General features: G+C 33.3%; 1 protein-coding gene across 1 annotated transcript; it reads right to left on the bottom strand.

The window, feature by feature from the left end:
- Positions 1 to 556: 556 nt before the first annotated feature.
- Positions 557 to 2,755, bottom strand: LOC133199795 (uncharacterized). The gene is made up of 3 exons (XM_061335630.1): positions 2,298 to 2,755; positions 828 to 1,886; positions 557 to 739 (listed from the first exon to the last, which is right to left on the bottom strand). The coding sequence occupies exons 1-3, from the start codon at positions 2,637 to 2,639 to the stop codon at positions 557 to 559; spliced, it is 1,584 nt and encodes a 527-aa protein (XP_061191614.1). The 5' UTR covers positions 2,640 to 2,755.
- Between the last annotated feature and the right edge of the window lie 11,771 nt (positions 2,756 to 14,526).

Raw genomic sequence — 14,526 nt, 5'->3', positions numbered from 1 at the left:
TTGGTTTGAGGTTTTGAGACCAGATCAGAGGACCTTTTCACAAAACATCTTACGACTAATACAGAACTTTTTCTGTCTTCAAAGAGTTTCTACAATAGGTCACAAAACATTGAACTATGAATTTATTGTGAATAGTCCTTCAGAAAATTTTCAAAATTATCATTAATATTACAAAATTAAACAGAGTTGACAAATTTTAACCCTTGTCTTAAGATTTTTTGTGAAAAAAGCTGCAGGCTGGTTTTCTTGTTTCTTGATAATAAACAAACACAAAAATGAAATTCAGAATTATATTTCATATAGATATTAAACATTGAACACAAATAAATCAGACAGGTTCTGTTGTTTTCATATTCATAAATTAAAAAAAAAAGCAGTTGACGAATCAATATTCACACAGACCAGGCTGGATCTATTTTGTTTTCAAATTGATGATATACATGTATAACCAACCAACTGTAAAATTCATTTCAAAATTGAAATCCATAAATTAGAACACAATAGTCCATACATATAGATAGGAGCAGGTGTGTCCGTCTTGCTCTTATCCAGGAAGTTAGTCCTTCACTTTAGGGCATTTCTGTTTTGGCTTGATTTGATTTTTCTCTCTGCATTCCTTGCAGTACCACGAGCCTTTAGGGGGACGTTTGATCTTGACACACTTGGAATGGAACCAGCGATATTTACAGTTTTCATCATCACACCCTATAACATCATCCTCTGATGCATTATATACTTTCTGGCACACACAAATGACCTCTGAATCCTCAGTTTCATCATTGTTGTCATCCACACTTAAGGTCTTAATTGTTTTTCACGTGACTTACTAAACACCTTTCCCACCAACTCTGGAAGAATAACAGTCTTGAAAAAGAGGTGGCCTTAGAAACAACTTCTTCCCAAAAGTCTTCATCAGGTTCTATGCGTTCCACAGTCATATCTCCTTGGGTCCATGTGACGAAATCACAATACTCTTTCTTGCAGACAAAAAAGTTTGGATTTAATACAAGTCCACTTTTTTCACATTTAAAATTATGATGTTTTTTTTCCTGCTCCTTCCTGTACTTTTCCCGAGCTGTTTCCTCATGTTTACACCCCCAGCGAGTTGCATTTGTGGAGAATTTTGTTGTGGTTGGGTGGCAGATGGCATTTACCAACCTCTTTGATGGATTTTCTATGGATGTAACATACAAACTCTTCATTCGAGAAGCTGTAACCCTCCCTGTTCGTATATGATGCCATGTTTTGTTGCTAGACTGATCTCTTGTTTCTTCTTCAGTAAACTTGCACTGCTCCTCTGTCATACACAAGGATGCAAATATATCCTCACATTTGGCCAAACACTCGTCCTTCGATAGTGTCTCACATTCCTCACTATACAGTTCTGAAAGTAGAGTTGGAAAGGCTTCTTCAGTGCACTTTGGTACATATGCATTTGAGAATTCCTCCTTCACAGTTAGAATGACTGGTTTAGTGTTATTGCTGTGGAGTTTCAAAAGAAATGTAGAGATTTGGCCTTCAGTAGGTGGTGGAACATCTGGAACCATCATCCCTCCTGCTCGTCTAGGGGTGTTTCCAGGAGTTATGTTGTCCTCCAGAGTTTTCTTCATTGCCTTTGCTGACTGAAAGTTTATGTCTTTAATAGGTTTATACTGTACTTTCTGCAAGCCGGATGGGAGTTTCCAATATGCCGGTTCTTCTGTCACAGTCTTTGAGTTTTTGATTTTCACTGCTGCTTCGATATAAAATAGTAGGGCACCAACATGACTACAGGCCTCTCCAAGTCCAATCATGCAGTTACAATGTGCAGTTTCTATGGTTCCACATTTCTCTGCTATCACCCATGGTTTCAGAGGGGGGTCATTCATTCTCTGTGAATGACAAACCTAATAAGAAGATATTTATGTATATTATAAATATTTTTGTATAAATTTTAGACATTTCATTGCTCAGTAAAGGTAATATAAAATAACTAACTTCACAATAAATATATTGCATTTTTAATTTTTAAAAATTACATATAAGAAAACCATAGCAAGGTCATATACATTATACAGTAGCTAGTTACAGTTAGTTTACAGTTGTTGCTTGGACATGCATCATACATTTTCCATTTTTTTCTTTCAAAAACATTCTAAATCTAGTCTACTACAAATGATATGTCCATATACATTCTTCGTTATTTTTTTCTAAAGATTTCTAGCCTACTCGGTGTTTAATAGATTAACTTTTACTTATAATATAAATAAACATATAAATACAAGAAGTAATAAAAAAAAACGTGTACTGTAGCCTACTTTGGCCAGCAGTAGATGTTTACTGTTGATTACTGAATGGCAAACATCCGTAACCCAGCCGCAGACAAACTGGTTGTAAGCCTCCGATGATTTGTACGCCTTCAAGTCTTCAAACGTATAAGCACTTTTGCCATAAACCAAATAGTTTACTATGTCAGGATACGTTATATCTGGAAAACTGTCCCTCTCCCTCGACCACTCTTTGTTAGAAACGTCCTCGTATGGATCTTTCCCGTCGATTAATTTAAGTTTTTCGTTATATTTTTCTCTTGAAACGTTATCTAATGAGTCTGTGTACTTTAACTTTCCAGTTTTTTCTTTCGTTTTGGTTATGGAGGTCATAGCGTCACTGTTATTTATAAACAGAACATATGATTCTCTTTTTCACGCGTCAGTCTTGACCCACAAAATGGCGGACAGCCGTAAATACCCGTATGTAAACAAAGGGAGTGAAAACTATCTATCTATATCCGTATAAACACGGGTTCCTCGCGTCATAAACGTTCGACGTTAATTTCTCAAATACGTCATTAAGGGTCGACGCACAATTCAGTGGATCAAACACGTGCCGTTGTGTTTGAAAAATAAAACGTTTCACGCGTTAAAGATTATAATCAGGCAAATATAAAATATGAATAAATCCCAAATGTAAATATAAGTAATAAGGTATCATTTTAAAACATCTATCGGGCTATAAATACGGGTTGGTACGAGATCAAATTTACCATAAAGCCCTTTGATCTCGTGACCAACCCGTATTTATATCTCGATAGATGTTTAAAAATGATACTTTATTTCTTAAATAATCGTTCAAACTAGGGGGAGGGGGTTAGACTGAAATTCATTTGTAAAAAAAAAAAAAAAAAAAAAAAAACACAAAAAAAAAAGACGAAATAACGAAATAAATGAACTATAACGGACAGTCATTTAATAGGAAGGTGAGAAAAATTTATTGGTATTTTTAGGACACCTGAGTCACTCAGGTGACCTATTGCTATCCGTTTTCGTCCGTCGGCGTGCGTCGTCCGTCGTGCGTTAACTTTTGAACATTTTTAACTTCTTTTTTAGAACCGCTCAACCAATTTCAACCAAATTTGGTATATAGCATCTATGGGTGAAGGGGAACAAAAATTGTGAATTTCATGGTCCCTGCCCCCCTGGGGCCTGAGGGGTGGGGCTAAAACTACCAAAATTTATGCAATCTTTAAAAATCTTCTTCTTTACTCCAGGACATCAAGCAGTCAAATTGTTGGCATGATTGTAATAAGCATTGAGCCCTCTACCAAAATTGTGAAATTCATGGCCCCAGGGTCAGGGGTTCTGGTGCTAGGGCGGGGCTATATAGATCATATAGTGAAAGTGCATTATTTCTTTGAAAATCTTCTTCTCTACTCTTGGGTGTTATTGAAACAAATTGCATACATAGTTATGATAAGCAAGGATGCCTCTTCCAAAATTGTGAAATTCATGGCCCCAGGGTCAAGGGTTCTGGTGTTAGGGTGGGGCTATATAGATCATATAGTGAAAGTGCATTATTTCTTTGAAAATCTTCTTCTCTACTCCTGGGTATTATTTAAACAAATTAGATACATAGTTATGATAAGCAAGAGTGACTCTACTTAAATTGTGAAATTCATACCCCAGGGTCAAGGGTTCTGGTGCTAGGGTGGGGCTATATAGATCATATAGTGAAAGTGCATTATTTCTTTGAAAATCTTCTTCTCTACTCCTGGGAATTATTTAAACAAATTAAATACATAGTTATGATAAGCAAGAGTGACTCTACCAAAATTGTGAAAATCATGGCCCCAGGGTCAGGGGTTCTAGTGCTCGGGCGGGGCTATATAGATCTTATAGTGAAAGTGCATTTATGCTTTAAAATCTTCTTCTCTGCTCCTGAGTATTATTTAAACAAATTAAATACATAGTTATGATAAGCAAGGATGCCTCTTCCAAAATTATGAATTTCATGGCCCTTGGATCAGGGATTCTGGTGTTAGGGCGGAGCTATATAGATCATATAGTGAAAGTGCATTATTTCTTTGAAAATCTTCTTCTCTACTCCTGGGTATTATTTAAACAAACTAAGTACATTGTTATGATAAGCAAGGATGCCTCTTCCAAAATTGTGAAATTCATGGCTCAAGATCAGCGGTTCTGGTGTTAGGGTGGGGCTACATAGATCCTATAGTGAAGGTGAATTATTTCTTTGAAAATCTTCTTCTCTGCCCCTGGGTATTATTTAAACAAATTAAATACATTGTTATAATACGCAAGGATGCCTCTTCCAAAATTTTGAATTTCATGGCCCCAGGGTTAAGGGTTCTGGTGAAAAGGGGGGGGGGGGCTCTATTGATTATATAGTGAAAAGCAAAATTTCTTTGAAAATATTCTTTTTTGCTCCTGGTTAAAAAGCAAAGAAGCTAAGTGTGTAGTTATGATGAGGAAGAGTGCTTCTTCCAGAGTAGTGAATTGCGTGATCGCTGGGTCTGACGTGCTGGTGTAAGGGTGGGGCTCTTGATGATATAGTGAAAATGCATTAATTCTATTAAATAATCCTGTCTGCTCTTAGTGTTAAGCAGATAAACAAAGTGATTACTTATGATGAGCAAACTTCTGGTCCCAGGGTGAGAGGCTCTAATGTTTCTTGCTGTGGAGGGGGGGGGGGGGCTCTATTGATAATATAGTGAATCTGTAATAAAAATGCATTATTTCTTTAAAAATCTTCTCTGCACCTGGGCATATCAGTGGCAAAAAGAGTAAAAGTTTTAATAAGGAATAGTATTTTTACCAGATTTTTGAATATCTGGACCATTTGGTCAAGTGTTCTGGTCCTGCCCAGGGCTCTATTAATTTGTATTCTAATCAGAGGAGTTATTCCCCTTTGCCATTTACTTTTGATAATTAATCACTGTAAATAATGTACTTGAAAGGTTAATAGAATAAGCGAATTATGCAAGAATTTTTATTGTATAATACAAAATGTACTTTCAGTTTTAATGATCAGGTAGACTTGTAAGTAATAGATAAATAAAAATGAGACAAAAATAAATTGGCTTTTTAAATGTTCATCAAAGACCAAGAGATGTCAACAAGGAATTAAAATGGTACAGAAGCACTGATAGTTTGTTAATATACTGTATGGTGATAGTGATAAACGGGGAACAGATTAGAACCTAATTTATGAACTGTTATTGAATACTAGACTAATTATTTTGTTGATCCTGATCACCCTATTTTTCTTGCTTTTGGGCAACAAAGCTTCACCTTTCAGTTCATTTTATACTCTATGGATCCTCTAAATTGTATTATACTCAGGTGACCGTTAAGGCCCTTGGGCCTCTTGTTAAGAAAAGCCATATATCAATGCCATACTCAGTTATTAAGTTTTTATTAAAATACTTCTCTTTTTTTTGGCAGGAACCTTTAACGTTACGCAGGTAGGTTAAGGCTTCCCGTAGAAAATCACAGTGCACTCTGTGCCTTCACTTCTCTGAACTACCAAAATATGCCGTCATAATGGGAAATAATGTAAAGTCACTGCCAACTTGGTTTTGAAAAAAGACATCAATCAACCAAGCTTGTTGTAAATTTACTAGGGCCCGACACTCTAGACCACTTATGAGTTATTTAATAAAAATGATATTATGGAAGCATAGAGTGTTTCGGTGGTTTTTAAAGAGAAATATGATATTTTTGCTCTTAAGGCCCGCCATCATCAGGAGCCCACCTTTTTTACGTGTCTTAAGCTATTGTAAGCGTGACTTGATTATTATTTCGCCTATGTTTTTGTGTTTACTGTAGGCGATTATTGGTTCATCGATAAATATCTCTTTGCAAATTGTGTCTGTTTGCAAGATGTTCCAGTGTTTGAGAATGCGTTTTTTTAAACCCTTAATATATGGATTGTATTTTGTAATCATAACATTTGGCTGACGCTTTTTTTCTTTCAAGATTTTTTTATGCAAGTACTTTTTTTCTGTTTGGGGTAGGGGGTGGTGGGTGGGGTCTAAAAAGAAATGTTTTGAAAAGCAAACAAAAATGGCTAAAGACATTATTATTGTCGATGGGCAATATTATATAAGCATTATATTACTACTGTATACTACACATGCTGGTACACTGTAACATTTTTTTTTTATTTATACGACTGCATGCTCCCTTCTAGCTTAATCTTACAGGCCTATAAAAATACCAAAATAAATACAAAAGAATGGAAATGCGATATTTTTTCGAATAATAGATGATGACAGATCTAGTGACGTTTATTAATTTTATTAAATTCGATTTTTTTTTCGCAGGTCTCCTTCCTCATATATACATATACAATGTATGTACTTGGAATGTACTTGGAACATGTAAATAATTTCTATGTGTACGGGATATGTGTGACATACATATTTATATATAGGAGAGATTAATTATTCACAATCCAGTGCACGGTCTGTCTCAATGCAACTAGCAATTTCAGCAATTTTAAAACGTAAAAAAAAATAATTAATTTATATAAAATATAAATCAAATTCGTAAAAACTTGGAGGAGAAAGCATTAACCTTAAATTATTATAACAATAAATTTTTTAATCTCCCCCCTAAATTATGACTAGTATTTATTTATTTATTTTTTTTTTTTGGTAAGATTTGAATTATTAAATACAAACTATTAAAGGCGTTTTTGGATACCTCGCAGACTTCTAGCAAAAGATATTGAATCCAAATATTTCATTTTTTTTTTTTTACATGTTTTTCCGTAAAAATAATCAATGTTTGTTATGAATTTCATGAGGTTTTATTTGTTAAAATAATGAATACATTTATAGCGTTTCGTGAATTTATTGCATTTGGGTGTAAAACTTCGCTTGTCTACGGACTCGAAATTCAAATTTAACGATTCGAAGGAATTTCCACATTTGGATAATTACACAATAAAATCGCCTAATTTCCATCATACAGTGGAATTATTCTTAAAATAATTACAGTTTAAATTTGATGACGATCAATTTTATTGACAAAAACACTATATCTTTTACAAAGCATAATTACTTCAAATGTTTTATCATGATAAATTTAAAATGTTTTATTATTTCGATTTGCGGCTTTGTAAGTAATTAAAATTCTCGTACTATAGTATATCAAAAAGAAAACTTTTCGTCTTGTCAAAAAACGTTTCGCATTTTGAAACAATCCTATCAGGTTTTGCGTTTATCCTATCGTGAAGATCGTTTATCAGGTCTATCGTGTTTTTCGTTTATCGTGTTTTGCGTTTCTCCTATCGTGCGTGTATCCTGTCCTTTCGTGCGTGTATCCTATCGTATCGTGCGTTTATCCTATCGTATCGTGCGTGTATCCTATCGTATCGTGTATCCTGTAAAGAATAACGATGCGGGTACTGTATGCTCAGTTGAGACATATGTTCTTTTAATTCGAACTCTTTTGGGACCTTTCTTCGCGAACCGACCTCGACTGTCCCTCTGATCGGCCATTTTGGTTGCTTATGAACGATAACTCTTATCAGGAAGACCGGAATAACTCGAGGGAAATCCCCCATTCCGAAGTGTTACGGAAATTAGCGGGAATATACGAGCACGTTATACATCGAGTACCTTAATATATGTAATATTTATTTAAAAAATAATTATAGGTTACATATATGTTATGAACAGAAAGATCTATCACATTAAATAAATAGCTCAGTTAAAAATATAGAGTTCTTCTAGTTTACAACTTGGTAATCTCTGAACTTCTTTCCTAATTAGATTCCTTATTTTCCTGTATTCTACCTACGGAGTGTGCTTTTCGTCTGTTACAGATAAAAGCAACAAAAATTACAATACCATGTAAGCTTTTAATAACCGATGAAATAAATGTAAAGATTGTAAAAGGAATAAAACCATCAATGACTTGCAAAGTCCAGGTTACTCCAGTGGTAGTGAACAGGCGAGAAAAAAAAATCAAAAATTCACTTCTCATTGCTTTGTTCCCAGGGACATTTGGAACTTTCCTGATTGAAATAATGGTACCAATGAAAAATAATGTATTTGTGACACATAACACTCACTGGCAGAATAAATGATAACAAACGTGAAATCAGATGATCAATAAAAATTTTTGTGACCCATAACCAATATATCCATTATTATAAACCGAGAACAGAACAATAATGTTCACAGTAACTATAAAAGCAGGGCATATTATACAGTTATTGCATGATCGTAAGGGAAATATGAAGATTTATTCAGCCAAGAAAATTCATATTCTCCGAGGGCTTTGGCCGAAGGGAATATAATATTTCTTGGCTGAATAAACCTTCATATTTCCCTCACAATCATGCAATAAATTGTTTATTATACCGAAACAAGCAAAAACTTTAAAAATAAACATAAACTTCAAATTCGGCACCGCTCTTAAATTCACTATCGATTTTAACGTAGTGTTACTGAAACAATTTACAGATTTGTGACGTGAACCAGGCTATTGTGACGTCAACTACTCTCGGGGGTTTTCGTTCAACGAACGATAACTATTGCGGGAAAATGCACTTGGTCTCCGAAGAGGTTGAATATGATGAAAAGCATGACGACGACAGGGAAATATGAAGTTTTATGGCCCTGTCACGTGATAATCTAGAACCAATCAGATAACGCGTTGTATAGAATAATTATAATGAGTTATAATAATATGATTAATGTTATTTATATTCTACATGTTCTATGTTTATCTTCTAAAATCAACCCAGTGGAATGAAACATTTTGAACATGTGAAAACAACAAGCGGTCATTGATGAAAAAGTCACCAACCAAACATAATGCAAAGTTACTCCAACTCCTGTACAGAACGTAGTGTGTAAGATTCCAATATACAAAAACTGATTTTAATCAAATGGCAGAAATTTATATTAAGAAATAATGTCTCATTTCTTTACGTTTGAGAAATTTTCATTTAAGAAAAAATTAAGTAACAAAGTGAAAATGTTTTTATTAATTACGAAATTTACTTCATTGGTTATGTGATCAAAACTGAAATCACTCTCAGATATAATTACATAACAACGCAGTCCATGGAACAGTTGAGTAGAAATATAAAACTAAATTGCCGCTGCATTTCGACAAGCTGTGGATGGGGTTTAGGGAGGAATACTTAAGTATTTTATTGGATCAAGTCGTCGTGTTTTAACAATGTCCTGAAGGCTAATTAGATAAAAGATGCAACAGTTACTCGGCTTGACCTTTGATGCTTATGGGTCCCTTGTTCAATGTTTAAATATAGATAGTTTTTGGCAATTAAATCCTGAATATCTGATTTGTAAAAAAATAATGCAGTCATTAGTTATTATAGTTATAAAATGGACACCTCTGTGACTCATGTATTTAGGTTGAAAAAGCGATTCGCCGATTAATACAACTTATTTTCAATTCATGTTCATGATGAAACACACTCTTAATGACAGAAGAAAATTGCGTTGTAACAAAATTTTTAAATTAATATATGCAGAATTTTTTTCGATTGTAATCATTGCAGATTCGTCATGTGAGCAAAATAATGTAAAAATTGGAGTACCGCAGAAAATACATCATGCGGTAGTTATACAGTGCGATCTTCTAAAAAGCCAGTTTTCCAGGAAATAAAACACCATGCCTATATTATACGGGTGGGGTCGGAACATTGTTACGAATCCTTTCTATGAATTTCCTATATGTGCTTTTTCAGACAGTCTCAGTAGACAATCTTACTAAAACTTTATAAATATTATTAATCAAAAAGTGAAGTTATGTATTCAACATTTGAAATTTTCAAAATGGTGACCAGTTCCATGGAAACATACGAAGTAAGAAAATTGACAATTATAAATTTCTTTTTTCCCCAGAAACACCTCAACCAATTCTTTTGAAGCATTAAAGCATTATTCTTTTCATCTGGTCAACCTGGTTTCTAAAAATGTACAATTTAATAGGTTGGACAATTTTTTAATTGTAGCCATAGAAAGAACAAGGGGCTCATGGGCCACAATGCTCATCTGAGTGAATATGGCCCTTCTGTTATTTATCAGCAGATTTTTCCTATGTATTCATATGTAATATTTTCTTTGGCCATTGTGGCCCCATGCTACCACTGGGGGTCTTGATGTGATAATTATCATGAGAAAGTAAATTTTAAAGGGATTTTAAAAATGTTAATCATAAACAATTTATATGATGATGACAATAATACTGTAACCCCAGTTCGAGATTTTCAGACGCTTGATTGCTTTGTCACCATTAATAATTTTACTTCATGGCACATGCACCTTTGTTCACTGAGTGCATTATGCACTTTCTCTCTAGTCCTTTAGCAACAACATCTTCAAAAGATAACATCTAAAAATAATTTGCAATAAATATCCAAAGACTATTATTGGATAGATTGTTCATCATTACACTGTGCACAAAATTTGTCATCATATGTTATATTTGTAACCAAACTTGTTACCGGAGGGAATTTCAACTTAAGCACAATGTCGCTTTCATTTTCACAATTATCTCTCAACGTCCTTCTAGTGCTAGCTGGACAATTTTTTAATCATCAAATAACGTGTTCTTTGGTCTCGGATGGTGTCCCTTGTTGCATTAATGGAAGTGACGTTGAAACAGGTTAGGCCATCAGTCTCGAGATATTTATCAGGACAACAGTTTCCTCTGCTGAAACACGATGAATCACAGGAGCCATAATGTGTGATCGAAGTTAGTATTAGAATCCACGTTAGGAAAGTTCCACTTTGGTACGTTGCAAAAGAAGACTGGTCCACACATGGTAAGGTGATGTGTCATCAGGCGTGTTATATCAACCTCCGAAACAACAAGTTTGAAGCGTATCAGGAAAAATAAATGATGTGTATTCTCATTTTAACACCCTCTTGATCACTTCACGTGATTTTATGTTACGCATTTGTATCTCGGAGCGTAATTCTTAAAGTCATGAAAGCATCTTTGGATTATTTGTCTAAACTTTTAGACGATTTTTTATTTTAAAAATGTTATATAACATATACCACATGGCTTCTCATGTGACTATACCAGAATGATTGCCCTCGGTGACAGGAAAGTCCTGGAGTGTTTTGTCACGCAATGCCGAAGGCACACAATATATATATATATATTTATATGATATATACACAAGAAAACTCGTTTAGTACGAAGACGGATATAGCGAAGTTTTTTGGAATCACCGGTAAAATTTTTGACAATTCCTTGTAAAATTTTACGGATATAACGAACACGGATATGGTGAATGTTCGGATATAGCTAACTGATATTGTGTCCCCTAAAAGATAAAAAAACAAAATTTACAATTTTCAAAGATCTCAATTTAAGAGTATTGAACTAGCATATGTTTTTAAGTATTTATATTTGAAATTAATTTCATACGAAAAATTTGGACTACAAGATAACCCTGTTTTTATGCCTTCCTAAATACATTTGGTAGTTATTCTTGAAGAACATACATTTATATTGCGAATTCGCAATGTACATTTTAACGAGTTCGTTATACGGATATAACGAATTACGGATATAGCGAAGTAAATAAAAGTAAAGTAGCAGGTCCCTAGGACTTCGTTATAAGCGAGTTTTATATATATATATATATATATATATATATATATATATATATATAAAAAATAACAAGGCAACAATGTTAGTAAAACGTAAGCGCTTTCATTTCCTCTTCAGACGTTTTACAATTCAATTGTAAATTGAATTAAAGGAATTGTAAAACGTCTGAAGAAGTAATGAAAGCGCTTACGTTTTACTAACATTGTTGCCTTGTTATTTTTTATTTTCATATTAATTACAGGACACTGATATTTCTTTTCATTTTTTGGATATATATATATATATATTAAATTCAAGGAAATACAAGGAATCTCCGACGTAAAACTCCTTTATCATCCTCTGGTAAGTTTCAAGTTCAGAGACTTTAATTGAATCTGTCCAAGTGAAACAATATGCATTAGTTTTTCTTGAAATAATGAAAATATAGAATTCTGCTTAATCCTGCTTAAGAGTAATGTAAGTGCAGGAGAAGGTTATTCCAAGTAGTAAAAGGTTGGTGTTTATTTACTTTTATGATAAAAATAAAATTAATGAACTTGAAATATCTTTGATCATCAAAATGGTTAAATAGGAACATGTATTTATACATATATTATCTATATTTATGGTGTTTCTAATTGCAGGTCAGCATCAGAGCACAGAGACTTTGGTGGAAATGCTCCTAGGAAATACAAATAATATTCAGGAATTCAAGAGATACAAGCGGCTCATAAAACATAATCACAAAGACAAGTCAATCTCAGCTTCATTTGATAGATCTCCAGCTAAAGTACAAACACAAGTGAGCAAGAGACAAAGACAATTAAAGGAGAAGTTGGAGAAATTGTCAAATGACAATACGGTAGAAAAGGAACAATTGAAATTACTTAAGAAGAATGCCGATTCTCTTTTATGTCATTGGGGCATTTATTACTATTAAGACTTTCAAAGATGGAATTTAAAAAAAATACAATTGAATTCAGAGTTGTGTTACTATCAACTCCAAACATGAATAAAATTTAACCATGTATTCCCTTTTTTCTCTAGTTATATATTGATAAAAAAAATGTGTAATCTAGATACATTTTTTTAATAAGGCTACTGCATAATTCTTAGATTTGACCTTAAACGTGATTGAAATTAGGATATCTAATAGTGAAACTGGAATTACTTACTTCTGGAAAGATACTGATTAGGTGTGCATGAAAGATATGTATATATACACATGAATATCATCTAATATATATTAGGCCAAAAGAAAACATACATGTTTCGGATTACCTGATCCACTGTATTTTTTTTCTTCAGCCAAATTCCCTACCCTAATACTATGAGCTTCTGTATGTACAACTGTCTCGTTTTCTTGAAACAAAATTGAAATGGTGGCACACTGAAGTATGACAATAGGTATCTGGGTTCATTGTCATGATTGTTGTTTCATGTTGTAAATCATAAATCATCTTTTCTAAACAGGAAGATGCAAGGAACTGACATTTAAGAACAATCATTTTTCACAAGGAACATATGTCTGCCTTTTTTTGGGAGGGGGATGGGGCGGGGGTGAAATACCTGTAATTAAAACTATACGATGTCCTTTTTAATTTCACATACCATATGGTTTGCTGAGTATTGATGTTTCTCTAGGTAAATTTGAATTAGAATTTAATCACACAACTGAAATCCATATCCATTTAATATTTATGTATTTTTAATTTTTTTAACGTTTAAATTATCACAGAAAAGGGATTAAGACATCTATGCATCCTCTGCCAATTTCCACTTCTGACGAGACAGGCATGCTACCTACCCTATTTTAAAATTTCATGTAACACACATATTTTTTAAACAACTATATTGAAAAAAAAATCTTGGGTTAATGATCTCCAAAAAAATGTAAAAATTCCAATTGGCTTGTCTGACTGCTGTTGAAAGAATGTTGACATGTACGTGGTGTATGGTAGTTGCCATACTATAATACATTTGAACGTTGGTATCTCGAACACGGATATCTCGAATACCATGGATATGTCAAAGTGATTTTAAAGTCCCAAGTGCTTATTTCTGAAGTATTTTACCCTGGATATCTTGAATCCTCGGATATCTCGAAGTATTTTCTTGGTCCCTTGAAGTTTGAGATAACGAGGTTTGACTGCAGATTTAAAAAGGAAAAATTGGAACTTTCTTGTCACATGCATTTGGTAACTAAATCAGGTGATAATTTATTTGAATATGAAGTCTTTTACTAACATTTTTACAATTTGGTACAAACATTTTAATCAATTTCCACAAGCTTTTTAATTTTACATAAAGTCAGACACACAAGTGCCTATATGTAGAAACGCAAGTGTACACTGTTAAATCTGAAAGCAACCCTTAAAAAATAAAATGAAATATAAATTAAATCATACATAATTTGTAACCTAGTGAATTGTTATGTGAAAAGTTTATAATTGGTAGTTCTTAAGATCTCTGAGGAAAAAAGAAATAAAATTCATCATGATAGCTTAATGCATTTTGAATGTAAACAGCTCTTCCTCTTTGTGTGTATATTAAACAAAGCATAATAGCACAAATTATTTTAATTTCTTCTCATTCACTGAAAGAATTTGTTGTAACTATAAACAATTTGTACTCAACATGAAACGGAAAAGCTAAAAAAACA

This window comes from Saccostrea echinata, unplaced genomic scaffold (genome assembly GCF_033153115.1).
Source record: "Saccostrea echinata isolate AGI-Se365-2 ecotype Australia unplaced genomic scaffold, CSIRO_AGI_Sech_v1 ptg000036l, whole genome shotgun sequence".
In the NCBI taxonomy this organism is placed as follows: Eukaryota; Metazoa; Mollusca; class Bivalvia; order Ostreida; family Ostreidae; genus Saccostrea; species Saccostrea echinata.
This window is presented reverse-complemented; position numbering and strand designations above follow the sequence as displayed.